At 40.3% G+C, this 11,371-nt stretch overlaps 1 protein-coding gene across 1 annotated transcript; it reads right to left on the bottom strand.

Moving 5' to 3' along the window:
- Window positions 1–340: 340 nt before the first annotated feature.
- LOC139763318 (glutamate receptor 1-like) lies at window positions 341–10,230 on the bottom strand. The gene is made up of 5 exons (XM_071689340.1): window positions 10,147–10,230; window positions 3,104–3,376; window positions 1,759–1,937; window positions 727–886; window positions 341–469 (listed from the first exon to the last, which is right to left on the bottom strand). Exons 1-5 carry the CDS (start codon window positions 10,228–10,230, stop codon window positions 341–343), a joined length of 825 nt encoding a protein of 274 aa, XP_071545441.1.
- Window positions 10,231–11,371: the final 1,141 nt, after the last annotated feature.

Raw genomic sequence — 11,371 nt, 5'->3', positions numbered from 1 at the left:
TAATATCTGATGAGGCTCTCTCACCCCAACTCGCATGTAGTGAAGGCATCAACCAGAACATATTGAACTAGCTGATAGATTTGATAAGTTGATTTCCTGTAATGAGTTACTTGTTATGTAGAGTAATCAAGTTACTCAGTATCAGAGTTTACAATTCACTATAACTCAGCATTTTATCATGTTGCCTTGTTGACGTATCATGGGTGAGGTCCGCTTCACTAGGTGATGCTGGGAAGGTGTGTTGGTGGGATGAGCCGAGTGTCCCTGAGTAGCGGCTGTATATCTGGGGCTTCTTGATGGCTGGCTGTATATGAGGTTCATATGGATCATATGAGGTGGATCAGGAACAGCAGTGGGCAGCGAGGTTCTCGCCGACCAGTGTGAGGAAGGCGACGCCACTGCCCAGTAGCATCAAATAGAAAGCACCTTGGAGGTGCACAAGTGCCAGGCTGACACTGTTGTCTACAACCTATGGTAACGTAACTTAATGGTTAGCAAGATGAAGGTTGTGAAGGAGATCTACAAGTAATGCTTAAGACAACGTTAAAGTTGTTACAGTGGCGGATTATGTATTGACTTCCTGACCTTCATAAAGTTGATATATACGTGTGTTAGTTATTATGAAACATAAATCATCTCGAATATGAGATACATGATATAATATTGAATGACGAGCTATTCAGTCGTAATATATTGTTAAACAATGTCAAGTTCATCTTCACTTACCTGAAAATTTCCATCATTTGTTTTCCCGTGAGATTCCCTCCTCTCCCGTGCCACCCTCATATGGCTGGCTATGATGTCGTCTCGCCAGTGGTCGACTAAGCCTCCTTCTACCATGTGTTGTATCATCCTACTGAAGCGCTGACGGAACGGCGCGCCTCTCCTGGAAAACGAATATAGCATACAGTTGGTAATCATTGTATTCTAGGAGGAGAGAGAGAGAGAGAGAGAGAGAGAGAGAGAGAGAGAGAGAGAGAGAGAGAGAGAGAGAGAGAGAGAGAGAGATCCCTCTCAGCAAGATACTGTTCCTAGTCCAAAGATGCATGAAGGGTGAAGTATCGGTCGGACGGCCTCTTGTACCGGGACTGGCCACCTGGTCTGTATGTCTGTGTTTACTCCAGTGTTATATGTGAGGATTCAGTGACAGCGACCTCCAGTATGATCATTACCGTTCAAAACATTCCTTCCTTCCCAGATTAACGCTAACTAGATGAAATTATTTGTGATATGTCCAGCATAATCCTAAGCTCGACCAAGGTACACTGAGTCATTCCTAATCTGAGACAGATGAAAAACAGATAGAAATTGTATTACTTATGTTGATTCCTCATACTCATCACACATACATACACACACACATACACACACACACACACACACACACACACACACACACACACACACACACACAAACACATATTGCGCCTAATTATCTCAAACGAGAAAATGATCAGTAGTTGTTGTCATTAAGTGTACAATGTTGTCGATGATGTCTCGTTATATAATAGCATTAATGGTATGCTTTACTACGACTTATACTCGGCTGCGCCGGATAGAATATTTTGAAATTATTGGGACAAATACCTAAGGGAACATGCAACAAGTCACGTGATGCTAACACCAGCACCACTGTATCATCCATCTCCGGAACATAGATCTTAGATCTTAGTCTCGGATCACTTATGAGTGTCCAGACTTAACGAGAGCCAGGTCTCGAGTCATCACCTCCCTTCTACTGATGAGTCACAGACTCACCTGAATGCCCAGCCTTTCCCAACATATTGGATGTGTTCTGATCTTCCGGTGTGGATGGGTGTGTAGCCGCGCCTGTCAGTGAAGCTGGAAGCCACGATCCCCAAGCCATAATGCTTGTTGGTGATGTGGGAGTAACTGCCCTCCAGAACTCGCTGGAACTGCTCCTCCGCTGGGGCAAACTGTAGGTGGGAGGAGAAGTACTATACGGGACTTGTCATTTGCTAACCAGCTGTATAAACCTGGCCTGTCCTACTAATGTGTGGTGGAGGTGTAACTGCTGGCCCTATGATGGAAACATGATAGGTGTCTGTCCTTACTGATGTGATAATCATCGCTGGTCATGTTCGGCTGCAGTAATACTGCAGTATTGTTCTACACCTAAGTAGCTTTTAGAATGGGCGGGTGTAGGCAGAGAGTTTGGGAAGGAGTGGGGGAGGGGATTCCTATGATATCTATTTCTTACATTAATGATCCATCAACTCCATGTTTTCTTATTTATTGACAACTGAAGTATACATGGCCACCAGTACGACCTGCTGTATCACTCATTGGACGACCACAGTATGTCTCCATTTTCTCTGATATTTGCCTTGAGATTTAAGTTTCTTTCTGTGATGTAATTTATCCGTAATCATTGAACCTATGTAAAAAATGGAACAAATAACAGATTTATCAATTGTGTCTGAATTATCCATTTCTTAAATCAAAAGGAATCAATGCGTAAAAGAGGCAGTAAAATATCGACATCAGTGGACAGATCACAAAAAAACGTTACATACCATTAAGATATATCAATCAATCAGTCATTTTGTGATGTAACCTAAATTTTAGTTAACAATTCATAAGAAGCAACTGATGCTCTAAGATAAAGCAGTTCCGATATTTGATTTCACGAAAGAAATTTTAGAAAATAATGTGTGGATTTATAACAACAGAAAGTAATATAAAAAATTACTTGTTTATACAATCACACCTCGTCATCTCTATATTTGACATAAGTTGAAATATCTTTTTTGCTGTTTCAGCATGATAGTACAACAGTGGATGGCACTTGCAAATATATAGGAATTTTGTATAATCAACTAACTAGAACCATGATATCGATGAAAAACTTTAAATTTTGTTCTCTACAAAGATATTATTCAGCTTGTAATTCATTTCAGAGTGACTCAGGCTGCTAGAACTATGATGCGTCAACAATCCCAGGTAAAATAAGAAAGACGAGACAGATTACAAATCAGAGATACAAAGACTTTGATAAAGAGGTAGAGGAAAACTGCTGAAGTTTTGATCGTTCAAACAACTCTGACTCATTGCATTTCGTACTTTCTATATGAGAACTAACCTGCATGTTCCTAAATATTTCTTTTATATCAGAATAAGGATGAGTTTTGAAGAAGGTGTATATAGAGCCGCTTGAGAAGCTGGTACCCCAGCCCCAGCCGTCACGGTCCAGCAGGTCCTGGAAGTTGTTGATGGTAGGCATCTTGTCTTGGACGATGAGGTGAGCCACCAGGGAGGAGCGGTAGGCCGTGCTCACTATCACGCACGATAACAGCCACAGTCCCGCCATCACCTGCCAGTACACCAGACATCGTGCCATGGGCTCTGTAGTGTACTAGTGCATACGCACATTTGCCAATTTACACTACATCACACCAGTGGCACAGCTGTGCAGCATTATACGTATACTGACAAGTCAGAACGCCAATTAGATGTGCTCATCATTGAACATGAAGGAATATTGATTGCATCTAATCGACACTTAAGTAATCTATCACAGATTGCCGTTCTTACACAAATGCAAGCTACCCACTACGTCACTCTAATGAACTCTTTTTCTGTTATCACCATTCGCCCAAACTGTACGAAGTTCTCAGTACTGGCATGTCTGTTGACCATTAAGAAAAAGCCGTCTTTACCTAGCATCGATATATCTTTAAACCTCTTATCTCTTAACTAAGTTCTCTTAACTCTGTTAGGTCAGGTAAAAAGAAAGTTTTTATGTTATGTATCAGTTTGGCATTATCATTGTGTCAGTGTTTAATGGGGCTCACTGTTTGATAAATTTCAATATTTGTTTTTAGTTATTTCATGAATATAAAAGAGTTCTGACATCACGTATGGTTGCCTCCAACAGTAGGGAATCGAACTCTATTCCATTAGTGTGGTACCTCAGTACCTTAACCACACGCTTATGCAGCATAGCCGAGCGTTATATGTGTATGTATAAATGCCTCTAAGGTAGGAAAGAAAGAATTCTACCTCCGTATTTCCCACGTGTCGTAGGGGGCTGAAAACCTTCCCCTTCTTGTATTTCAGTTTCTAAAAGAGGAAACAAGCGTCAAGCGAGGAGTGCTTATCCTCCTCGAAGGCCTAGTTTGGGGTGTCTGAATGTGTGTGGATGTAACCAAGATGAGAAGAGAGGAGAGTTAGGCAGTATGTTTGAGTGAAACGATGCTAAAGGCAAAGAGAAGATTTTTTTTGGAAAAGTCTTGTGAGTAAAGTCAAGGGTTGGTGAGAGGCAAGAGATAAAGAAGAAGTAGCACTACTCCTGAATCAGGAGTTGTGGGAGTGTGTGAGAGACTGTAAGCAAGAAAATTCCATATTGATGTGGGTAAAATTAAAAGTGGATGGAGAGATATGGGTGATTATTGGGGCTTCTACACTTGGTCATGAGAAGAGAGGTCGTGATTGGCAAGTGTTTTGGGAGCAGCTGAGGGTGTGTGTTAGCAGTTTTTGTGCGCCAGACCGGGTAATAGTGATGGGTGATTACGTAATGTGGCACTTATAAGAATAATTGGTGCGCAGGTGTTATGAATGGAAGTGGTAGAGTTGTGTACTTCTGTGCTGAAAAACGACTGGTGATTTGGAACAACTGGTTTGAAAAGAGAGATATACACAAGTAGACGTATGTAAGTAGAGTAGATGACCAAATTATGTCATCATTAATTGACATTGGATGTTAATGTGCTGAGATTGGCAGCAGGTGGGATATCTAATCACTATCTTGTGGAGGTGAAGATGAAGATTTGTAGGGGTTTTCGAAAAAGAGGAGAAAATGTCGTGGAAATGAGAGTGGTGAGAGTTAGTAAGCTTCCAAAGGAGACTTGTGGAGACATATCAGGAGAGATTTAGCGCAGAATGGTAAAGAATGAGAGTAAATGGAGTGAAGGGAGTGGATGAGGAATCGGAGGTATTTAGAGAAAGAGTGATGGCATATGTAAGAGGTACATGCAACATGCGAAAGGTAGAAGGTTGGCAAATTAGGAAAAGTAGTGAATGGTGGAATGAAGAAGTAAAGTTGCTGTTTAAAGAGAAAAGAATGACATTCGGGTGGTACTTACAAAGAAGGAGTGCAGATGATAGGGAGATGTACTACAGGAAGCGGAAGGAGGTCAAGAGGAAGTTGCAGGGGTTGAGAAAGAGGGCAAATGAGAATTAAGGTGAAAGAGTATCATTAAAGTTCAGAGAGAATAAAAAGATGCTTTGGACGGAGGTAGCTAATATGAGAAGGACTAGAAAACAAATGATAACATCGGTGAAGGGGGTAAAAAGGGAAAGTGATAACAGGTAGTATTCGAGTGAGAGGGACATGGAGTGAGTACTTAAAAGTATGGTTAGATATATTTGGTGACAGAGTGGCAGATGTAGGGTGTTTTAGTTGGGATGGTATGGAAAGTGAGATATTTAGTATGGAGAAAAGAGAATAGATGGTAAAAACCTTAAGGAAGGTGACATACGACAAAGTAGCAGGAATCGATGGTATTTCAATTGAATTTATTAAGAAAGGAGATGACTGTGTTGTTGACTGGTTGGTGAGGATATTCACTGTATGTATGGATCATGGTGAAGTGCCTGAATATTGGCGGAGTGCATGTATAATGCCACTGTATAAAGGCAAAGGGGATGAAGATAAGTGCTCAGACAAAATATGTTTAAGTTTGTTGAGTGTCAATATCATCCACATCACTTCTACAATTAAAAAATCTATTCACGCTTAGCAACTCTACACCAGCAATATTCCCACATTTAAAAGATTTCTGTATCATGTGTTTTCACATCCAGAACGCCTCTATGGATGGGCATTCATCGAGATAGTAAAGGCATGTACGGAGCATCAGATTTCGGAGGAGCACTGTGGTTTCAGAAGCGGTACAGGATGTGTAGATCAGGTGTTTGCTTTGAAGAATATGTATGTGGCATTTGTGGACCTGGTGAAAGCATATGACGGGGTTGATAGAGATGCTTTGTGAAAGGTCTTAAGAATATATGGTGTGGGACGAAAGATGCTAGAAGAAGTGAGAAGTTGAGGGAGGTAAATACAAGAGTCTTGTCGGCGATGAGAGGGCCTGGGAAGTGAGTTAGCTGTTGTTCGCCGATGATACATCATTGTTGGGTGATTCGCGTGTGCAACTGCAGAAGTTGGTGACTTACTTGGAAGAATATGTATAAGGAGAAAGTTAAAAGTAAATGTGAATAAATGCAATATCATTAAGTTCAGCAGGGTTGTGGGACAAGTCAGTTGGGAAGTAAGTTTTAATGGAGAATAATTGGAGGAAGTGAAGTGTTTTAGATATCTGGGTTTGAAATTGGCAGCGAATGGAGCTGTTGAAGCAGTGAGTCATAAGGTGGGGGAGAGGGCGAAGGTTGAGGGAGCGATGAAAAAGTGTGGGAAGAGAGAATTTATCTCGGAGAACAAGAGGGGTATTAAAGGAATAGTAGTTCCAACAATATCACATCCATACATGAACAGTCGTGTTTAATACACTGAAACCACAACTCCCCATCCACATCCAGGCCCCACAGACCTTTCTATGGTTAACCCAGAACGTTTCACACGCCCTCGTTCAGTCTAGTGACAGCACGTCAACCCCGGTATACCACATCGTTCCAATTCACTCTATTCCTTGCACGCCTTTCACTCTCGTGCATGTTTAGGCCCCAACCGCTTGAGATTTTTTTCACTCCATCCTTCCACATTCAATTTGGTCTTCGCTTCTCCTTGTTCCCTCCACCTCTGACACATATATCCTCTGCCAACCTTTTTTCGCGCATTCTCTTCATATGTTCATACCATTTCAACACACCCCTTCTGCTCTCTCAACCAGTAGGAAAAACGTGGTCTAACTCTAAAAGCAATTTACTCGAGATTGAAAATCATGAAATTCTACGAATCATGAAGAAAACTTGCAATATTTTACAACCATCATAGATGAATATGAGAATAGAAGGACTAATTTGTCAAAATAACAAAACATATGAGAAATTCAAATCAATGGGAACTAATGAAAATCAACAGGAATTAAGCAAAATCTAAAGAGAGTGTAAGAATGTCATAAGCCAGAGTAAACGCGAGGAAGATTAAAGATTTTCCTTGAAAGTTGAAAATAGTCCTAAGGAAGATTTCAAGTATATAAGACAAAGGAAGACAGTAAAGATTGGGCATTTGACCATTACAAACCTGAGAAGTTAACAGATGAAGACAAGGAAATGGCTACCATACTATATCATTCTTCTAACTCCGAATTATCAATTGAAGAAACATCTCGAATACCACAACCAATGAAAATATCTTAAGAATCTGATGAAGAAAAGTTGAAGGTTAGAGAAATAAAGAGCTCTGACGTACTTAAATACCTGGACCGATTAAATTCTAACAAATCCAACGGCCCAGATAACTTAGCTCTAAGATTTTTATAGGTCAGGAGAAGCTGATATACCCCATAACAAAAATATTCAACAAAATTCTGTTTGATGGTCAGGTGACAACCGGCTGGAAACAAGCAAATGTTACTCCTATATATAAAAAAGGAGACAAAAAGTGTACCTTGAGCTACCACCCGATTAACCTTATGTTAGGTAAAACGATGGAACAAATTGTACGAGATGAAATTATCATGTTTCTAGATGAACACGAAATTATATAGGACAGTCAACATGGTTTTCGCAATGGAAGACCCTGCCTGACAAGGTTGCTGGAATTTCTCAATGTTATTCATCAGAATTGGGACGAAAAATTACCCTCTGATGTAGTATATTTGGATTTCCAAAAGCCTTTCGTTGAAGTACCCTAAAAGAGACTTTTACATGAAGAACTCTGTATATGAAGAACTCTGTATAGTGGGTTGCCGGAAGAAAGCAGCGTGTAATATTAAATGGCGAAGCCTCAGATTGTCTGTACGTAACGAGTAGTGTGCCACAGGGGTCCTAGGCCCAATTCTTTATAAGATATACATTAATGACCTAGAATTCGGTCTCGTATATAGAGCTGTAAACAGGCGGGACAGCGAAATGATTCAGAGAGATATTAACATGCAGAGTGGTTAGACAGACGGCAAATGAAGTTTAATGTGGACAAGTATAAGGTTATGCACTTTGAAGACAAGAATATACGTTACGACTACATACTACTCAGAAACTCTGATTAAAGTAAATAAAGAAAAGGATCTGGGAGTTGTCATTAACAACAATTTGAAATACACTAAACAGTGTCAAGCAGCAAGTAAAAAAAAAGGCAACCCTAATGTTAGGTTTCATAGCCAGGAACGTAGATTACAAAACACCAGAAAAAAACTTTCATAATTCATAGTTCTCTAGTAAGACCACACCTTGAATATGCAGTCCAGTTTTGGTCAGCAAACTATAAAAAAGACGAGGAAAAATTAGAGCAAGTACAAAGAAGTGCGGCACAATTGATCCCATCCTTTAGAAATCTGGCATACGAAGAGAGGCTAAAACGATTGGATTTCTTCTCCCTTAAAAAACGTAGACTTCTTGGCGACTTAATCCAAGTGTTCAATATTCTGGACAAGTTCGATATAGTAAATCACGAGCATCTTTTCGAAATACAAAACAATACGTTTATCAAGAAAACGGAATGAGATTCAAAGCTAAGAGATGCAGTACAGACGTGGGGGAAAAAAACTCTTTTCCTATAGGTGTATCTAAGTTGCCGTCAGACGTAGTAGATATCAACACTATAAGTACCTTCAAAAGCCGTTTAGACAAATGTTATATAAATTCAGGTATACTTTGAGAAAAACGCTAGAAATAAATAGATAACAACAGCGGTAACGGGACACTAGAATGCAAATTTGCAGCAGCGGCAGTCGGTAATAGCTTAGAAGACTGCCAAGCGTAATCATCTTTTCTTGTCAAGTTAAATCCTGTCTTTTTTTTTTACCAGACAACGCAGTCGTGAGCCAATCATGCCACCTATTTTCTGTCTTACTCATGTAAACTCAATTAAAGCAAACTCTTTTTGTTACCAAACATCTATCCTACATTTTCATTACTTACTCGATCAAAATACCTCTCAACACATATTGTCTTTAAACATTTCATTTCCAGCACATCCGCTCCCCTTCGTACAACCCTATTGCCCAGTCCTCGCAACCATGTAACATTGTTGGAACTACTATTCCATTAAAACATGCCCATTTCTACTCTACAAGAGAACGTTCTACAAACATTATTTATTGCTCCTAGAACCTTCGCCCCTCCCACACTCTATGACCCACTTCCGCTTCCATGGTTCCATTTATTGGTAAGTCTACTCCCAGATATCGAAAACACTTCAGCTTCCTCCAATTGGTCTCAATTTAAACTTACATCCTAATTTAGTTTTCCCTTAACCTTGTTGATTCTAAGAACCTTGCTCTTTGTCACATTTACTCTCAACTTTTTCCCTTCTCAGACTTTTCCAAATTCAGTCACCAACTTTTGCAGTTTCTCAATAGAATCAGGCACCAGAGCTGTATCATTGGTGATCAACAATTGACTCACTTCCAGGCCCTCTCATCCACAACAGACTGTACACTCGCCTCTTTCTTCAAAACATTTGCATTTATCTCCCCTAATCACTCGATCAATAAACAAGTTAAACAACCATGGGGACATCACAAGCCCCTGCCGCAGACGGACCTTCACAGGGACCCAGTCCACTCTCTTCTCTTCCTACTAATACCGTACTCTTACTTCTCACTGGTTCTAGCAGCTTACTTCCCACACTATACATTCTTAAGACCTTCCAAAAGGAATGTCTATCAAACCTATCACATGCTTACTCCAGATCCATAAATGCCACATACAAATCCATCTGTCGTTATGAGTATTTCTCACATACATTCTTCAAAGTAAACACCTGATCCACACATTCTCTACACTCCTGAAACCACACTGCTCCTTCCCCATTCTGATGATCTGTAAATGCCATCACCCTCATAATCAATACAATTTACCAAGTATACTCAACAAACGTATGCTTTTCTAGTCTGAACACTCACCTTTATCACCTCTGTCTTTGAACAATTGCACAATCATACCGGCATTCCGCCAATCTTCAGGCACTTCCCCATGAACCATACATACACTGAATATTCTTACCAACGAGTCAACAAGACAGTCAACCACTTTCTCAACAAATTCAACTTTGATACCATCCAATCCCGCTGCTTTGCCAGAGTTCATCTTCCCCCTGACTTTCACCACCTCTTTTCTCTTACCATACCACTCTCTGAGACTCTCTCACTTTGCATACCGGTCTGACCAGACCACCCTACATTTGCCACTCTATCATCTAACACATTCAACGGTCCTTCAAAATGCTTACTCCATTTCCTCATCGCTCCATCATTACCTGTTCTCACTTTCCCCCGTGCCCATTTCACCTATGCTCCCATTTGTTCTCTTGACTTTTGCACATTATATACCTCCTTCCAAAACATACATTTTTTTAAAAATTTTCCTCAAAGTTTAATGATACTTTTTCACCCGTACTCTCACTTGCCCTCTCAACCATTGCACCTTCACCTTGACATTCTGCCGCTTTCTGTAATACATCTCCCCAATCATTTGCATTCCCTTGTAAATATCGTCCAAAGGGTCTCTCTTCAGCATCACTAACACCTTTCGCTCTTCATCCTATCACTGACTACTCTTTCTAATATGCCCACCTCCCACCTTTCGCATGCCACATGCAACTTTTGTACATACCATCGCTGCTTCCATAAAGACATCCCATTTCTCACCCACTCCACTCTCATCATTTTCTCTTATCATTTGGCATTGTATACTCAGTCTTACTGATACTTCTTCACACAAGTCTCCATTTCAAGCTCACTTAGTCTAACCACTCTTCTTCCCAATATTTTCTCCTCTTATTAGAAAACCTATACAAATCTTAACATTCGCTTCAATAAAATAGTGATCAAACATCCGCTGCCTCCCTCGTCACATTAACATTCAAAAGTCTCTATATCACACGCCAATCAATTAACACGTAATCCAATAACGCCCTCGGGCCATCTCTCCTACTCACATACGTATACATATGAAAATTTCTTGTGTTAAACCAGGTATTTCCCATCACCAGTGTTTTCGGCACATAGATTAATATTGTCTTCACCATTTCCATTCACAGAACTGAATACCCCATGTGCACTATCTATACCCTCGACTGCCACATTACTCACCCATCATTTAAATTTCTCATCAATGATACCCAGTCTCGTACAACAAAGCTGCTGAAACACTCTATCAGTTGCTCCTAAAACACTTGCCTCTCATGATCTTTCCTTCTCATGACAAAGGTACAAAAAACCAACGGTCA

The sequence above is a fragment of the Panulirus ornatus genome, chromosome 46 (genome assembly GCF_036320965.1).
Source record: "Panulirus ornatus isolate Po-2019 chromosome 46, ASM3632096v1, whole genome shotgun sequence".
Taxonomy (NCBI): domain Eukaryota; kingdom Metazoa; phylum Arthropoda; class Malacostraca; order Decapoda; family Palinuridae; genus Panulirus; species Panulirus ornatus.
This window is presented reverse-complemented; position numbering and strand designations above follow the sequence as displayed.

Coding starts and splice junctions, on each gene's coding strand:
- LOC139763318 (XM_071689340.1), bottom strand. CDS start 10,230: ATGAACTCTGGCAAAGCAGCGGGATTGGATGGTATCAAAGTTGAATTT. Junction 3,377..10,146: donor ACTGTCTTGTTGACTCGTTG/GTAAGAATATTC, acceptor CGTATGCACTAG/TACACTACAGAGCCCATGGC. Junction 470..726: donor CAAATGATGGAAATTTTCAG/GTAAGTGAAGAT, acceptor ACGTTACCATAG/GTTGTAGACAACAGTGTCAG.